Here is an 18822-nt window from a genome sequence, read left to right on the forward strand (position 1 = left end):
ACATAAAGTTTATATAATGTATCATATATATATATATAATAGCATATTATACAAAGTTTATAAGTTCTTATACTTAATAGCTTCTAATTGTACCTTAAAATCTGCTGTTGTGTGCTCCTTTAGTATAGAGTTGGAGAACCAAGCAGTGCTCTTGCTAAATACTGAGAAAATACCTTTATCTGAGGTTACATGGACTGCTGAGATTAACTTGGTGGGGAGAAGATCACCGGTTCGAGCCTGGAAAGGAGTAGGTTACTATTGTAACAGCACCTCTCAGCCTGACTGCATTTTTATTCCTACTATCAACATATGCAATAGGTGAAACCTGTTGCCATCCCCACTCTATCTCCCAGTAACACAGTATATCAGTCTGCAGTACAGCTCTAGGTTCCTCAGTTACCATGAGATGTCTGACAAAGGGATATTACCTGACCTGATTATTAATGGGTATTAGTGACTTTAGATTTCTTTTTTTTCATTTTGACTAGCATGAGCCAAATAGGCAGAATCTGTACTACCCCCTACATATTATGGTGCAGTAGGCAGGAGAAAGCTTTTGGGCAATTTTCTTTTTATGTTACCCCAGTTATTTTTCCTGAAGTCTAAAGTAAACCTTGGAAGTTTCTGTTCTTTTACTGTGTCTTACAAAGCTATGTATATTTATAGCACAATTACTTCCTTTGCTCGCTATCTTCTTGTCAAGGTTACCACTTTCCTTTGTTGGGGCAATATATCAACATTGATAGAGATTATAAAATGACAATGGCTAACATTCATGTAGCAGGTTTTATAGTTTGCTATTTACACATAGAGCTTTATCTGATTTGCTCCTCTCAGAAACTTTGTATGGCAGGGATTATGGTTATACCCACTCAACAGATGTATCTACAGGAGTCACAGAACTTGCAGTTCTTGAAAGCTAGGACATGCAACATTTTATTTACATTGTATTTTTCTGATCATTTTTCTAACCTGAGGCTGTTGCTTCTACTAGGTCACATGGTTTCATTACTTGCTCTTCCTTCTTGGTGGTACAGAAAACCTGCTAAAATAACTAATTGACATTTTTTGTTGTTGTTTCTATTTTTAGGTTATCTTGTTAAGCAAACTTTGGCATCACTATAGCATTTTGAATACTTCCACTGCCTTTGAGAATCACATTCTTATTGACAAGAGGGCTATCTTACCGTGATGCCTTGTATCCATTACTTCTCCCTGTTGAAAATGCCCCAGAAAAAGTCATTTAAAATAGTTACATTATTTTATTGTTGAATAATGATTTTTTTCCCTCTCATTTCCTCCCAATTTTGAATCTGTCAAGAGCAGGTTAGGTATTTCACACTTAGACTTTGCATTTTAGAATCCACTTGTTAATTTCTGACTGTAGACAAAATAATTTTGTGTGAATGAGATTGTACTGGGTCTATAATTCTCCTTCAATTTCTCTGTTACAACTCAAGAACGCTGAGAAACTCCTGAAAGAAAACCAACAACAGAAAAAAACCAAGGCAGAGCTTCTAGGAGTGGATCTTTAGAGACCCACTTGCTTTCTAGGATCTCATCAGATCTGGTTGTAAGGGAAAGTCATGTCAGATTTCAGTGTAGCAGTGGGTCATGCTGAAGAGAACTGGCTTCTGCTTCTTGTGAAATGAGCTGTTCACCATTCAAAATAGGTAGCAAGTAATGCCTTCCTGGTGAGATTCCAACATTAGCTCGGTGAAGCAAATGTTCAGTTGCTTATAAGGATGATTCTCTATTTGTAATCACTTCTCTAGCAAAGGAGGACCACTGTCTCTGAGGTGAGTGAGCTAGTGGTTGAGATAGAAAACAATTTGTTTGTTTTCTTCTCATGTGTCATGCAAAGCTTGTTCATTATACTTCTGCAGATAAAAGTAAATAAGACCATAAGTCTGCTAGGTATCTGCTTACTACCATTTACTACCATATTATATGTTTGTAGTTAAAAAATTTTAAAAGCAGAAGAAACGAAGTACACATGAACAAACAGACATGTAGAAAACTAAATACTTATGGCACTTTTATGAGTCTGCATGTGATTTTATGGTGTAAAAGCAATTATTTCTTAATGAAACCCCAGGGACTTGGGTTGCTCTGGGCAGAGGATTTTTACCTAGCTCTTACAATTTTACAAAAAAAGCTTTCATTATTACAAGCATGCTTGAAGGTATGTTATTTAAGAATGGGGGAAAATTTCAATGACTTCTATTTTATGTAGTATTTTTAGTAATTATTAATAAGCAGATAATTAATAGAGAATATAGAAAAATAGGAAAATTAATAAAACCCCACTATCCAGAGTTTTACATTACTAGCATTTTAGTATATTTTTTCAATATTCCTTTTCGTTCTAGGCATATATATGCAAGGCTTTGCAAATATAATGCTTTGAATTGACATACCATTATTTCTTTTCTAAAAAAATTGTAATGTATAGAGGGGTTACAATTATATTCGTCAGATAGTAGGTGCATTACTTCTCACACATTGATACCCCTTCTTAGGTTTTTGTCCCCATTTCCTTCCCCAACCCCCTCACAATAATCTTGTTTTCCCCCTTCCCTTTCCTATTTCCAAAAAAACACATAAACATATATACAGTATGCCAGGTAACAAAGTCAGATACTGTAACAATATGAGATTAATCAAAGGGCAACAAAAGAGAAGAGAAATAACACAGTACATTAAGAACAACAATCACACAATATAAATCTCTTGTTTCCATATCCTGGAGATCCTTCCATTTAGCCTCATCCTATATGGCCTTATGTATCTAGGTTTTGTGCTATTGTAGTTTTCTGCTAGTAGAGTCCTAGGTGTGTACTACTTACTGGTTACAACTGAGAGAAACCATTGAGCCTATGTTCCTTGGGTCTGACTTCACTTAGTATAATTTTTTTCCAAGTCTTTCCATTTCCTTACAAATGGGGCAATGTCATTCTTTCTGATGGCTGCACAGTATTCCATTGAGTATAACTACCACATCTTGTTGATACAGTCATGTACTGAGAGGCATCTGGGTTAGTTCCATATCTTTGCTATGGAAAATAGTGCTGCAGTAAACATTGTTGTGCTAGTGGATTTAGTATGTCCTTGTTTCTGGGCAATTGAGTAAGTGCCAAGGAATGGAATTGCTATGTCATGTTTTGTCTTTTTTTTTTTTTTTTTTTGCCAGTCCTGGGCTTGAGCTCAGGGGCCTGAGCACTGTCCTTGGACTTTCTCAAGGCCAGAGCTCTACCACTTGAGCCTCAGCACCACTTCCAGCTTTTTCTATGTATGTGGTACTGAGGAATCGAACCTGGGTCTTCGTGCATGCTAGGCAAACACTACCACTAGGCCAAACTCACTGCCCCATCTATGTTTAGTCTTTTGATGAACTGTCCTACTGCTTTCCAGTGTGGGTATACTATTATTTCTAATATACTTTTTATCCAAAGGAACTAAAGCATACAGTGTGACACAGATTCAAAATGTGAGCGATAAACTATAGTCCTTGGTGGAGGAACTGCGAAGCTACATTGTAAAGGATGTAGAAAGGGAGAGGAATAAAGATCCATGAGCAGTCTTACAATGTGCCACACAGTGTGTATGTATGACCTGTATATGTGTACATATATTCACATGAGAGCATTTTATCATCAGTTTTCTCCAAGTCCACATTGATAGCACTAAGTGGATATGCTTGAGAAATGAAGTCAATTCTTGTATGAGGGGAGGCTCAACTGATATCTAGAACAGAAGAGGCAGTCATTTATGGAGGTCACAAAAGAAAGAAAAAGGAAATGTAATTTCTTTAGGCAGCCATGCTATTTCAATTACATTTGGCCTCTTCCTGTTAGGAACTGAGTGCTTTCAACACAGGCGAACAGCATCCCAGGTTACCTATAACTGAGGCCTTGGAAAAGTCACTTGCTTGTCCTTTACACTGTATATTGAGTCACAACTACTTTACAGTGTTACTGGGGAAATTTAGCACACTTTCACTCTCTCTCTCTCTCTCTCTCTCTCTCTCTCTCTCTCTCTCTCTCTCTCTCACACACACACACACACACACACACATGCATGCATGCATGCATGCACACACACTCATGATGAAAACTGTAAATATATTGTTTCTCAGAAACTCATTGGAATTTCTGTAACATGATTGTATTCCTGGCATCTTTAACTGGCTGTAGCCTTTTTTTAAGTGAAGTGGTTTATTTTTGTCATTGTTGTTTGTTTCTGCTTAGTTCATCTTAAAGAGAATTCAACTTTTACAACCTTAGCCTGAGCACTAATCTTCAAATGCCATGGTTGTTTCTTTAATCTGATGGAGTGTGACATCTGTCTTTTCTGCTCAGAAATGGCAATCTTAACATCAGTAGATTCTTAAGCTTTTCTGGTATTTTTGAGGAGGTTATAATCAGTCATGGGGTGTGCTTGTCAGTAAATTTTTCCTGAAAAAATAAACTAGAAATCCTATCAAAATAGCATTATGAATGATTCTATTTTTCTTAGTATGCAATGAAATTGTCATACTTGATGCTTAAGAGACTATTTATTTAAATGAAGATTATATATTTAACTTGTGTACTGTCCATCTTTCTACCAAACCAATCTGCATAAATTTCATGATTTCTGATCTAGAGTTAACTGCCTTTTTTTAAAAAAAAAATTATTTTTTTGCTAGTCCTGAGCTTGAGCTCAGGGCCTGAGCACTGTTCTTGGACTTTCTCAAGGCTAGAGCTCTACAACTTGAGCCACAGCACCACTTCCGGCTTTTTTCCAGGTATCTGGAACCAAGGAATTGAACCTGGGTCTTCATGCATGTCAGGCAAGCACTCTACCACTAGGCCAAACTCCCAGCCCAACTTGTTGTTTTTTTTTGTTTTTTTTGAATAAAGCCCTGTCTCATCTTTCTTTTCCTTTGACTGATGGCTTTTACACCCTAGACACCACAAAAGTTTTTTTTTTTTATTTCCCCTTTTCTACCTCTTTACATACCCAGCATCATCCCAACAAAGGGAAAATATCTTACCTAAAATTCTTTCTCTGATTTTTCTGGACAGTAAGCAACTACAGTCACTCTTTATCTGTACCCCTCTGCACAGTTCATTTACTTCATCTCTCATTTACCCAACTAGTGAACTACTAGTTCACTTGTTCATCTTGAAGCAGCAGTGTTATAAACACTGTAGTACTGGGTACTATTTGTAAAAAGATAAGCAGTAGCACTGACTTAGGAGTTTTACCAAACATGCTGTAAAGATAGTAAGAGTCATGTGGCCAAGGCCTTAATAACGTTATATAGAAAAGTTTTGGGGAGCCTTGGGGTTGGAGGAATGAGACTCCATAAATTTGATCTCGTCCTTTGGACCATAGCCATGCTCCTGAGTTTGACTGATCAGAGACTTGGGACTTCTGGAGTTGATGAGGCGAAGAGTGGAGGCTCGACCTGTTCTCTCAGTGATGACATTAGGCTGATTCATCCTTGTTAAGAGTGATGTGAGGGGTTGCCTAGTTGTAAATGCCTTTTATTGAGATGAAGTAGCCAGAGTGATTTAATAACTTGGGGTTAAGGAAGGTCTCAAGTATGTTTTCTGTTTTCTCATAATCTGCTGCTGATGAGTTTAGGTATTTTATGTTCTTCATTCTATTTATAGCAAACTTTTGATGTTAAGAGTCAAAGGGTAAGGAAACTGAGACTGGTAAAGGTTAAGTCCCACCCCCAAGATCACATAGCTAATAAGAATCTGGGTTTGGAGTTAAACTCTAAACAAACCATAGTATCTCCTTTGAGGGTGATTTCCAGTTTTTTGTCTTGTTTTTAAGGAAGGGGTGGGTTCATTTCATTTGTAAAATAATACCAGTTTTAATAAAATACAAACAAAAAAATCTAATAAAACTCTGACCAGCCCTAATACCTATCATTCAACCACTATGTATGATAACACTATTGTGTTATCTATTTCTCAATGAATCCAGTAATCACTGGGGAAGATTTCAAGGAAGAAAGTACCCCTTAGTTATGGAGGAAACTAGATGGTAAAAACTCATCTATGAACAACCCTGTCCTCCGTTTCATATTCTAGGCCCTAGTCTTCCACCAAGAGTGATGGTAAGCTCCTCCAGCTCTTCTGTGCCTATGACAAATCTAATCTACTGCTGTCCTCTGAAATGAACTATGTTAACTTAAGGGCCGGCGCAAAAGGTGATGCATCTTACCAAGTCACATATCACGGATTTGCTTTTAAGAAGAGATATCTTAAAAATCAGCATGAAGGGACTTTTTTTGGCCAAAAATGGAACAATTTGGAACCCAAACCATAAAATATGGGAAGAATTATGTTCAGATGATAAAGGAATTCATCAGGTCTCAATGATTATAGAATGGCATATGGAGTTTGATGGATGGTGGTTTGGTGGATATGTGTATATAAGATGTCAAGTGCCAAGTGTGGAGATCGTCTAGAGCAAGGCAGTCAGCATACATCACCACTCTAAGAAGGAGTAAATGAAGGGATTCCTCTTTGGAGCCTGTTTTATTGGAGTCTCGCCATTTCATGGCTCTCCTTTCACTTTCAAATAAACTTGTTCTACCTTTAAAAAAAAAAAAAGCAGAAAGAAAGAGAGCGTAAATGCACATCAAACTAAAAAGTTTCTGCATAGCTAAGGACATTGATACTAAGCAAGACAGCCAAGAGACCAGGAGATCTTTCTTTACCACCACAGGCCTAACATCCAAAATATACAAGGCACTCAAGAATCTAACCCCTGGCCCCAAAACCTAATAAACCAATGGGCAAAGGAACTAAGTGCAGTCATCGGGGTCCTTCTCAGACATCTGGGAGGGGGGTGAAGTGGCGGCGGAGCCCACAAATAATCCCGGGAACACAGACTCCGGAGACCAGACTCCAGGTGCAGATCTAACTTTATTTTAAAAAACTGTGCTCGCTTAAATACAGATCGAGCAATGGCTGCCATCTCATACCAGCAGCAAATAGGGACCTTTCTGATACGACTGTCGCCAATGGTGTCCTGAAACACGCCCCACTTATCAGGAGTTTCTGGGAGCTCCTGCTCGAGGCGGAAGCAGCCAGGGCCCTTAGGTTCTGGACTGCCCACGTCACTGAGTGTGCCCAGGAGTATACGTGCCTTTCAGCACAGAGTCTCAGAAGCACAGATAGCAACCTGGGCTTCTATGCCACCAGCTAGGAGGCCCCACAACTAAGGAGAGACTTCTCAGAAGAATAGATAAGCACAGCAAAGAAACATATGAATGAAGAAATGCTCATCATCTTTGACCATATAAGAAGTGCAAATCAAAACAACAACCCAGCCATACCACTCCTGAGCACCCAGAACATCTCAAGCCAGGATACCACAAAGACACTTGAATATCCATGTTCATTACTACACCATTCATAGCAACCAAGTTGTGGAAACATCCCAGATGCTCTACAATAGATGAGTGGATCCAAAAAATGCAGTACCTATACATACGGGAATTTTACACAACCATTGGAAAGAATAATATTATGTCATTTGCAGGGATGTGGCTGGACCTAGAACAAATCATGTTAAGTGAAGCAAGCCAAGCTCAGGGAGACAAATCGCACACACTTTCTTTCATATGAGGCAGCTGGATCTAAAAATGCACTGGGACATAAATTATATATATCTCTAGGCAGTGTGAAAGAAGATACTCTTAGGAGAGGGACAGAAAATCACAATGCCCATGTGCAACTGATCATACAAAATAATACTTACTGAAATGAACTTCAGGAAATGGAAAGAAGAGGTTTCTTTTTTTTTTCTTCTTTTGTCTCATTTATTCACCTGTATGTCTTTGTGAGTGTGAGAGTAGAGTGAAATGGAGTGGCAAAGGGTAAACAAATACAGCAATGTATGTTGAAACTATGTTGAAAATGACCTGTACAACTTGTGGGAGGGAAAAACAGGGAGCAAGAGAGAGAAAGGGTGACACTGTCCAAAAAGAAATGTACTCTTGCCTATTTTTAGCATTTTGAAATTTAAATAAAGAGTAAATGAACATTGTTCATCATTAGATGCTAACTAAACAGATATCTGAGGCAAGGCATAAGATAAAGTGTCACCTAGATTGCTGTTTGTGTAGAAAAATAGCAAGTAAAGATACTAATTGGAATCAAAATTAACATCATCATTGAAAGGCATGCAAATCTACAGATGAGATATTTGAGAAAGAGACATCACCTATATGGAGCTTTAGACAAGAACATGTAGCTTGAATCTAATGGAGAAATTTGTCACAAGTAGCTTATTGGAAAGTAAAAGGAATTGTCTTTCCAAAGTATCACTATCATTTAAAAAAAAAAACAAAAAACAAGCCTGGCACAATGGCACATGCCTGTAATCCTAGCTACTCAGGAGGCTGAGATCTGAGGATTATGGTTCAAAGCTAGCCTCGGCACTAAAAACCCCTTGAGACTCTCATCTCAATTAACCACTAGAAAACCAGAAGTGGCACTGTGGCTCAAAGGGTGTAGGGCAGTAGCCTTGAGATGAAAAGCTTAGGGACAGTACCCAGGCCCAGGGGAAGGGCAGTACCCTTGAACTGATTGAACTGAAGAGCTCAGGGATAGTGCCCAGGCCCAGAGTTCAAGTCCTATAATGGGGTCGGGGGGAGGGAAGACAATGGGAATAAACCAAATTAAAGGAACCTAAACTAAATATGATTCTTAATTGTACACTGTATTCTATTCTTGGGAGTTTAGAGATGGGGGAGAATCATCCAAAGTTCATAATAGATAACTGACCAGCTGGCTTACGGGTGGCAGATTTTATTATATCAGTGTTGAATTTCCTAAATTGTACTGGAGCTGTGAGTATGTAAGAGAATATCCATGTTCTGAAAGGATAAACACATAAGTACAGAGCTTCCAAATGTTTCAAGAAAAACAAATTACACACACATCTATGCACAAACATCTTTATCCCCTCTCTGTATGCACATACAACACATACCAAAGAGCATGCAAACAATAAAACAAATGGTCAAATGCTAATAACAGTAAAAAAAAAAAAAAAGTAATGAATCTGGGCTGGGAGTTTGGCCTAGTGGTAGAGTGCTTGCCTAGCATACATAAAGACTTGGGTTCGATTCCTTGGTATTGCTTGCATAGAAAAAAGCCAGAAGTGGTGCTGTGGCTCAAGTGGTAGAGTTCTAGCCTTGAGAAAGTTCCAAGGACAGTGCTCAGACCCTGAACTCAAGGCCCAGGACTGAGCAGAGTCAATGACTATGACATTGTTGTTGATACACTGTTTGTATTCATGCAACTTTAATTTGAATGTATTCTGCAGCCCTAATAATTTCAAGTTTAAAGAAGTCTTGGTCATGGGGCCTGGAGTTTGGCTTAGTGGTAGAGTGCTTTCCCAGCATGCTCCAAGACAGAAGTGGTGCTGTGGCTCAAGTGGTAGAGAGGTCTAGCCTTGAAAAAGCACAGTGACAGTGCTCAGGTGTAGGGGTCCTTTGTCCCCAGTCCCTCTCGACTAGTAGGAGGAATGGGGAAAAACACACCCCAACGAGTCCAAGCCTTGAGAGGAGAGGGCTCACTGTCTTTCCGCACTCAGCCTTCCTTCCCCGGAGCACAAACAGAGATACCATGCAGCTTCATCAAGGCAGGAAAATCTCTCTCAAACCCGCCTCCCCCATTCTGAGGCAGTCCATCCAGCTAATATACCCTCAATCTAGGTCCTAACAGAGAGTGATAAACACTAACACATCTATAACCAATGGTAATCAAGTCTTGCACCCTGCCTCTTGCGCCTTGCCTTGTCTCAGCAGAAAGTTATTAGACATGGCGTTACTTGGCCCCCAACACTCAGGCCCTGAGTTCAAGCCCTGGGACTGGCAAAAAACAAGTCTTGGCCAAATCAATGGCTGTTTTCTAAATAATGATCTCTCTCTCTCTCTCTCTCTCTCTCTCTCTCTCTCTCTCTCTCTCTCTCTCTCTCTCTCTCTCTCTCTCTCTCTCTCTCTCTCTTCCTCTCTATTTTCTTTCCTCTCCTTTTTCTCCTCTCTTCATCTGTTTCTTAGAAATCCAAGGCATGTGAGAAGGCCATCTCCGTGGGTCAGACAGTCATCACAAAGCATCGGAACACGCGGTACTACAGCTGCAAGGTGGTGGCGGTGACCTCACAAACCTTCTATGAGGTCATGTTTGATGATGGCTCCTTTAGCAGAGACACATTTCCTGAAGATATTGTGGTAAGCACATTTCCTTGGGTGCCTCTTGCCCAGTGTAGTTTTGGTCAGACCAAATTAGATGACTTTCAGAAATGTTTTGGTTGGGTGCTACATGCTCATACCTGTAATCCTAGCTATTTAATAAGCTGAGATCTCAGGATCATGGTTGGAAGCCAGCTAGAGTCAGAAAGTTTGTGATACTCTTTCCTCCAATGAATCACAGAAAAAGCCAAAGTATTGTAATGTGGCTCTAGTGGAGAATTGCTAGCTTTGAGCAAAAGGAGCCCAGGGACAACACTTGGGCCCAGAGTTCAAGCCCCAGGAATGTCAAAAAAATAGTAATGAGGATATAGGATTTCCAGACATCCTAAATGGTATCCTGGTATCCTAACTCATTTTCATTGTGAAATAGAATTTGGCTGGGAAATATAAGATGCTGTCTTATTTGTGCTACCACAAAGAAATAATCTGAATCTGGGTATTTTGTAAATAACAGTGATTTATTCTCACTGTTCTGGATGCTGAGCAATCCAGGATTTAGGATCCAGCATTTGGTCTGGTAAGAGCTTGCTTGTTAGTCCTCACATGGAAGGAGATGGAGGAGAAAGTCCAGGTGGCGGCTATGGAAGTTTTTTTCTAAAGGAGTAGCATCAATCTCATTAGCCAGGGAGCAGACCTTAAGGCCTCACAGGGAGCCTGGAGAAAGGCACCCCTATGATTCTTGATTTTCTACTGTCAAATTGGTGATACTTCCATTTAGGAAGCCATAATAGACATGAACCACCTCTTAATTTCTGTTAAAAAGTGTTAGCAAATTTGAATTCCATTACCTATCTATTCTATTCTGAATTTAAATGTGCTATTTATTAGCACATTAGACTTGACAATGGTTTAAGTCTTTTGACGTTTCACATGGGAGTAACAATATCATAGAGGAAGAAGGATGTGACATTTGCTGAGTTTCCTAACTTTGGCCCAGATATCCAGTGTGTGTGGGGGGGGGGGTGTTGCACATGTGCAAGCGTGCCTGTGTGTTGGGAAGAGGGGAGTTGTCTGTCTTCTTTCTCTCAGTGTACACCTTGGGATCATTCAGAAGAACTAATGAATGTATCAGTGCTATTGGCTTTCCGTATTTTGAGCTTTATTTTATAGGATTTTCCACAGAGGGATTTTTTCATATATTTTTATTGTAATTAATAGTAAAGTTACATTATATTCATGATAGAAGGTGCATTATTTCACAAACACTGATACCCTTTCTCATGTCTTGGTCCCCTTTTCTCTCCCCCAACCCCCACCCCTCATCTTGTTTACCCCCATTCCCTATCCTATTTCAAATAACCAAATAAACATATATATATATATATATATATATACACAATATATATATCAGATAACAGGGTAAAATACTATAACAATATGAGATAACCAAGGGACAGCAAAGGAGATGAGAGATAACATAGTACGTTAAGGACAACAATCACTCATTATATGGCTTTTGTTTCTTTGTCCGGGAGGTCCTTTCATTTAGCATCATACTATATGGCCTTATGTATCTAGGTTTTGCTGTATTGTAAACCTCTGCTAGGAGAGCACAAGGTTTGTACTGATTATGACAAATGAGGGAAACCATAGTGCCTATGTTCCTTTGAGTCTGGCTTCCTCCACTTAATATGATTTTTTCTAAGTTTTTTATTTCCTTACAAATGGGGTGATGTCATTCTTTCTGATAGCAGCATAGAATTCCATTGTGTATAAATACCACATCTTGTTGATCCACTCATCAACTAAGGGGCATGTAGGTTGGTTCCATACCTTTGCTATGGTAAATAGTACTGTAATGAACATTGTTATGCTAGTAGATTTAGTATGTCCTTGTTTCTAGATGAGTGCGTAAATGCCAAGGAGTGGAATTTCTGGGTCATAGGGGAGCTCTATGTTTAGTCTTTTCAGGAACTACCATACTACTTTCCATAGCGGTTGAACGAGTTTCCACTCCCACCAACAGTGTAGTAGTGATACCTCCTGGCCACATCGCCGCCAGCATATGTTGTTATTAGATTTCTTGATCCTGGCCATTCTAACTGGAGTGAGGTGGAATCTGAGAGTTGTTTTGATTTGCATTTGTTTTATGGCCAGAGATGTTGAGCATTTCTTCATGTGTCTATAGGCCATTCTTATTTCTTCTTTAGAGAAGTCTTTCTTTAAGTCTTTGGCCCATCTTTTAATGGGATGGTTGTTTCTTTGGAGATTAGTTTTGAAGTGATTCAATTTTTTGAGCTATTGATATATTTTAGATATGAGGCCTTTGTCTCTTACATGGCTAATGAAGATCTTCTTCCACTCTGTAGGCTTTCTATTTAGTTTGTTAGCTATGTCCTTTGCCATAAAGAAGCTCTGAAGTTTAATGCAGTCCCACTTATCCAGACTTTCTTTAATTTGTTGTTTCTGAGTCCTTGTTCAGAAAGTTTTGACCTGTGCCAAGGAGACCTAGTGTGTCTCCTATTCCTTATTGTAAAGTTTTCAGTGTATCTGCTTTTACCTATATGTCTTTGATCCATTTGGAATTAATCCTGGTGCAGAAGGATCCAACTTTAGTTTTCTGCAGGTGCTTAACCAATTCTGCCAGCACCACTTGTTGAAGAGGCTGTCTTTCTTCCATTCTATCTTTCTGGCTCCCTTATCAAAGATTAGTTGGCCATAGGTCTATGGGTTAATATCTGGGTCCTCAGTTCTATTCCATTGGTCCTCAGGCCTGTTCTTGTGCCAGTACCAAGCTGTTTTGTTTACTATAGCTCTATAACAGAGTCTAAAGTTTGGTATTGAAATTCCTCCTGTCCTTTCTGCTGAGAATTGTTTTTGCCTCTTCTATTTCCTTAAAGAATGATATTGGGATATTAATGGATATTGCATTGAATTTGTAGATAGCCCTTGGCAAGATTGCCATTTTCATGGTGTTAATTCTTCCAATCCAGGAGCATGGAAGGTTTTTCCATTTCCTCATTTCCATTTCTGCTTTAATTTCCTTTTTCAGGGTTTTAATCACCAAGGTCCTTTACATTCTTAGTTAATTCCTAGGTATTTTATTTTCTTTGAGGCTGTTGCAAAAAGAGTTGCTTTCCTGATTGTTGCCTTGTTCCTCTCATTGTTGGCATATAGGAAAGCAGTTGATTTTTGAGGGTTAATTTTATTGCCTGCTATCCACAGAGGGATTTTTGACAGAGATCAGCTTCCATAGCAGAGAGCAAGATTAGGCAGTTTGCTGAAATCCAAGTATCCCTTCTTCTCTTGGTGCTGCTCTGGAGGAGACAAGCCATAATAATGACTTTGTCACTTCCAAGGAATAAAAATTATTCCTTGTATGTAATTGTGAATTAAATATAGCTTTGTGAAAATGCTTATAAATATGTGTAGGAATTTGGGTCTTGTGGGGCTGAAGAAATATTAATCTGGTCAACTTATAAAGCTACACCTCTCTGTGCTGATATGAATAACAAGTGTTACTAGAAATGGAGCTGTGGCTCAAAGTAGTAGAGCACTAACCTTGAGCACAAAAGCTAAGGGTCAGTGCCTAGGCCCTGAGTTCAAATCCCAGGACTGACAAAAAAGTACTAAAACAAGTATGGAAACAAATGTGATATTAGTAGGATTCATAAAGCAAATGTATTTAAACAGATTTTAAATTCCATGATGTGTTTATAGATTGTAATTATGGATTGCATTTTGTAGCAGTGTTCTTTGCAGTTTCATGTCATCATATTGCTGTCGCCAGCCATAACTAGCTGCCTTAGTCATTCCTTAGTGTTAGTCTACATGTGTTGAGTGACACAAATTATGCTAGGTGTGCAATGTGGTGGGAAGAAGACATTTCCTGCTTGTTCAGGGAGGAGCACTGGGGAGGACCGTTTAATGCAGTCTGGCTTCCTCTATATCTGAGCATAAGTTTGGTATCATTAAAATCTTTATGTTGTGGGTATATGATACCAGAGAGAGTATTTGGAAGAATAGAAGGAAAAATTCTTTGGGCCACTAGGAAATTTCTCTACCTAAGTATTTATTCTTTGGTAGCCAGAACATATAAAAATAAAAATTTCCTCCCAACAAAGTAGGATGTGTGTATCAGCTCAGTTAAACTCTGCACGTATGTATTCTGTTGCTCTCAAAGGAAGTAATAAAAGACATATTAGTACATGCTTCTGTCAGTCTATGAAATTGCTATGCAATCCTGATGACTTTTTTTTGTCTTCCATTGTGTTGATAGGAATGAAAATTGCCTACCTGAAAGAATTCCACCCCCCTGAGAGTCTAGGTTCTTTGAGTAGGTCCATGTTGGCTCCAGAGAGATGACTGCTTCCTGAGTATGAGGCTCTTTTCAAGGGAATACGAAATGCAGACACCATTAGGTACTTCTAGAACAAGCACTTGACATTAACCACGGGCATGAGTTGAGAAACAGGGTCATTCAGAGCTTTCCATGAACACAGGTTCTCTTTTTTTTTTTCCTTTTTCCATATATTTTTATTGTAATTAATAGAAGGGTTACATTATATTCACCAGAAAGAAGGTGCATTACTTCACAAACATTGATACCCTTTCTCATGTCTTGGTCCCCATTTCCCTCCCCCCACCACCGCCCCTCATCTTGTTTTCCCCCCTTTCCTATCCTATTTCAAATAACCAAATATGCATATGTACGATATATCAGATAACAAAGTGAAATACTGTAACAATATAAGATAACCAAGGGACAGCAAAAGAGCTGAGAGATAACATAGTACATTAAAGACAACAATCACTCCTTATATGACTTTTGTTTCTATATCCTGGCGGTCCTTTCATTTAGTATCATACTATGTGGCCTCATGTACCTAGGTTTTGTTCTATTGTATATCTCTTCTAGGTTCTCTGTTTTTTATCTCCTGTGTTGAAATGTGAAAGCAGCACTCTCCAGATTTCTAAAGGTGAGGTGCTATGGTTTTTTAGGGTTATAAGTACAGACAGATTTTAAGAGTCAGTATTCTTTCCTCAAGTAATAATTTCCTTATACTTTCTACCTTTAGTCCCTATGAAGAAAGAGATTAATAATGTGTAACTTCTGGGATTTAAAAAAAGAAATTAAATGAGCCAGATACCACTGGCTTCCACCAGTAATCCTAGGTACTCAGGAGACTGAGATCTAAAAGGTCAGGGTGTGAAGCCAGTCCGGTAAGGACTATGCGACTTGATCTCCAAAATAATGAGCGAATAGATAGACTGGAGAAATGGCTCCAAAACAACTCCAGCCAGAGTAAATGAACCAGCAAGCTGAGTAAGCATAAGACCCTGAGTTCAAGTCCCAGTACCAGCAAAAAAAAAAAAAAATCCCCCAAACTAAATGCCTATAATATAGGAGGCTCATGGCCATTAAATTTTTTAGGATATTAACTTTAGTCCATAAATTTCTCATCCCTCTGGCTAGCTTATTGTATCTGCTGCAGCTTGAACTCAGGGCCTTGGCACTGTTCTTGAGCTTTCTCAAGGCTAGCACTCTACCACTTGAGCCATAGCTTTTTGTGTGTATAGTACCTAGAAATTAAACCCAGGGATTTGTGCGTGCTAGGCAAGCACTCTACCACTGGTCCATGCTCTCGGCCTGTGATATCCTTTTCCATTCTTGCTGATACTCAGAGTAAGACTTGCCTTCAAAACTTCGTTTCAGCTTATTTGGTTAAATCAGGACCCACACCGTGTCCATGTGCTGTAAAGTAGAGCTAGCAGCTTTTGAGCTTCATAATAGTCTACTCTCCTTGTTCCTGACAGTTAAAAAGTCTTATTTCATTATAAATCCTGCTGAAAAGTAAGTTGATTTTCATTTTACAGAAACCAGAAACAAAAAACTTGATTTTACCCAAGCTTTCCAAGTAGATGGTACATAGCGCACGGGCTGGACTGTGGTCAGTTTTTCTGTGTTCTGTCTGTTGCCTCCTTACTTTGTGGAATCTTTTCAGAAAGTCTGCTCTTTGTGGCTTTGTATAACTATTGGAGAATACTTTATACCGTACTTGAGGGTAAAATGTGGCATACCGTGTGAGTACTTTGGAAAGATTCTCAGTGTTCAGCATCATATAGGCCCCTGCTGAGTAAGCACAGATACAGTGGCAGCTGAGGTTGGAGATCTGGTAGAACACTTGTCTAGGAGATTGGGGTTAATTTATTAAGGAAAAAAAAAAGATTAGCTGAGTAAGTTTAAGAAACTATGGGGACCCAGAAAACATTTTGGATTTCTGAGAGCAGCTTGTTTTTTGGAGCACTTTGAAGTTTCAAGTCAGGAATCTACAGACATGACAGTTGTAGATACCAGCTCTGGAAAGTCATACCTCATCCTGAACCATCTTTATATTTGCTCCACACTGATGCTCTTTACCTCTGTACCTGTGCCAACTCCTAATCCTTTGTATTAATGAGAGAATGCTGTGTTATTCAGCTTCTCACAGCTGTAACAAAATAGTTGATGTAAACTACTTCTAATGTAAAAAGAGGTAGGTAACAGTTTGGAGGTTCAAAACCTGAGAGGTTTTGCCTCCAATGAGAGTGGCAGTTTACAACAAATTATGGCAAGAGTATTGCTTGAACAAAGCAGTGAAGAGACCTCAAGCCCTAATGACTTCCCACTAGATCTCACTTCCTACAAGTCCACAGCACCTCCCAGTACTGCCACCCTGGGGACTATGCCTTTATGGACTGTTAGGGGACATTCAACATCCAAAACATGGCCAAGGCTTTGGAAACTTTTTGTTTGCTCTGTTTAACTGCTTAGAATGGTGCTGTTACTTCTCTGTGAAATTAAGAGTCTGTGAGATATCAAATCCCAGTTAATTTTTGCGTCCATGGGCAGGCCATAATAAAATATTACCCATTGTTATTTTGATTTTAATCCCTATGCAGTTTCAAACTTACTTTTCTAAGCCTTAGAAATGTAGCTGACAAGTTTTATTTATAAACTAATTTTGTATAACAAACTCATTTCCTTGGTTAATGTTCATATAATGCATAAATTTTACAGGCCAAACTCTTAACTGTTTTACATTCAAGTTAATCAAATTTCCTTGGACATCTTAACTGTGACAATAAAATATATACATTTCTTATAAATACCAATTTTGCTTAGCACTTAATTTATTGTCATAATTTTAACAAATCAGATATGAGTGGCTTTAAATTCTAAGTTTTCTACTTTATAAAACAAGCAGCACACTTAGTTGTATAATCTTCACAAAGCACATTATAGCACTATTAGAAACTCGTAAGATTGATTAATAAGTAGATAACGGGTCTTTATCCAACCATAAGAGAACAGTATTACCACACAGGCTAGGAATTTACTGGGGGGAAAAAAAGAGAACCTCAAAGCCAGTAGAAGCCTAGAATCTGATTATTCTAAACCCTGTGGTTTGGGGCAGAGACTGACTCCTAATTAGGTTTAGGTCATTTGATTTATCGACTGTCTGAACTGTCTAAACTTAGGTCTTGACCAGTCTTGTGAGAGTCACCCCTTACCTTTGAGGGGATGAGTACTTACCAGGCCCTGGGATTTGATTCCCTTTTGTGTAACTCTTATGTGAAGCTTGTGCTTTGTCTGAGGCATACTAATGAAATGTGTTACAGTTGTAATCTCTTTCCCTTTTATAAGTCTATGTATTTCTTGGACCTCGATTCTGTGCCTGTCATACTGACAATTTCTATTTAGCACTGGTGGTCCTCTGAAGAAAAGGGTGCCATTTCCCTGCTGCCCCATGCAGGAGATTCACTAGTTCCCATAAAGACATGCTGTCAGTTATGCTTTTCTTCAAATATGTACCTCCCTCACTTGACAGTGTTTCTCTTACTTCTCTCTTAGTAATTATCTGTAGGTGATTGGTTTGGGAACTTATTTTCAGGAGACAGGTTCCTAGTGTTCTTTTTCATCCTTTTCTTTCCAAGAAGACTAAAGTTATAACATCTCATCTTCGGCTTAACAAAATCAGAATAACTACCTTGAACTTAAGGGCAATATTATTAATTTCCAGGACTTTATCATCTTTTCTCAGTGCAGTGCTTAAACATGAGGATAGTAGGTATTATGAGGCAAATCCACTCTGGGAATATAGAGCATACTCCTTTGTGAGCAGTGATGGTCTCAGCAGTAGGCATCTTGGGGAGATTCTATCGTGTAGAAGCAGGAGCATCACTGTCAAATGATCTGGGTATTGTGGGCAAAATAAAATTTCCAAGGGAATTTGAAAGGCTAAAGAAAAGTTCCAAAAACATTGTCTGCTGTGAGATCCAGAGAGCATTTTGGATCCCTATTTCCTCCTACAATTTGAAGTACCCAATAGTTTCAAATCAAGTAGTCGTGCAGACACGACAGTGACAGGCATCAGCATTGTCAGTGGGCCACCACAGCATCAGAAAGTCATGCCCATCCTTCTAGCAGTGCTGGGCTCTGTCAAGTTTCTGGGGCAACCCATACCTTCAGTGTTCCAACTTCTTTTTACAAGGTCTTTATCTCTGAATTGACGTGGAACCACTGGTTTGGATAGAGTAGATTATGTTCTATCATTTCCTGGACAGTGAGA

General features: G+C 38.9%; 1 protein-coding gene across 3 annotated transcripts in view; it reads left to right on the forward strand.

The window, feature by feature from the left end:
• Kdm4c (lysine demethylase 4C) overlaps window positions 1-18822 on the forward strand; it is a 313858-nt gene that overhangs the window by 263722 nt on the left and 31314 nt on the right. For 2 of the 3 annotated variants that reach the window (XM_090329957.1, XM_090329958.1), the window contains one exon: window positions 10079-10249. In XM_090329957.1, the coding sequence (XP_090186083.1) occupies window positions 10079-10249 (171 nt within the window). Of the gene's footprint in view, window positions 1-10078; window positions 10250-14489; window positions 14623-18822 lie in introns of those variants that run through there. The other variant, XM_090329959.1, reaches the window with a different exon arrangement.

Source organism: Megascapheus bottae, chromosome 3 (genome assembly GCF_031878675.1).
Source record: "Megascapheus bottae isolate mThoBot1 chromosome 3, mThoBot2.hap1, whole genome shotgun sequence".
Lineage (NCBI taxonomy): Eukaryota > Metazoa > Chordata > Mammalia > Rodentia > Geomyidae > Megascapheus > Megascapheus bottae.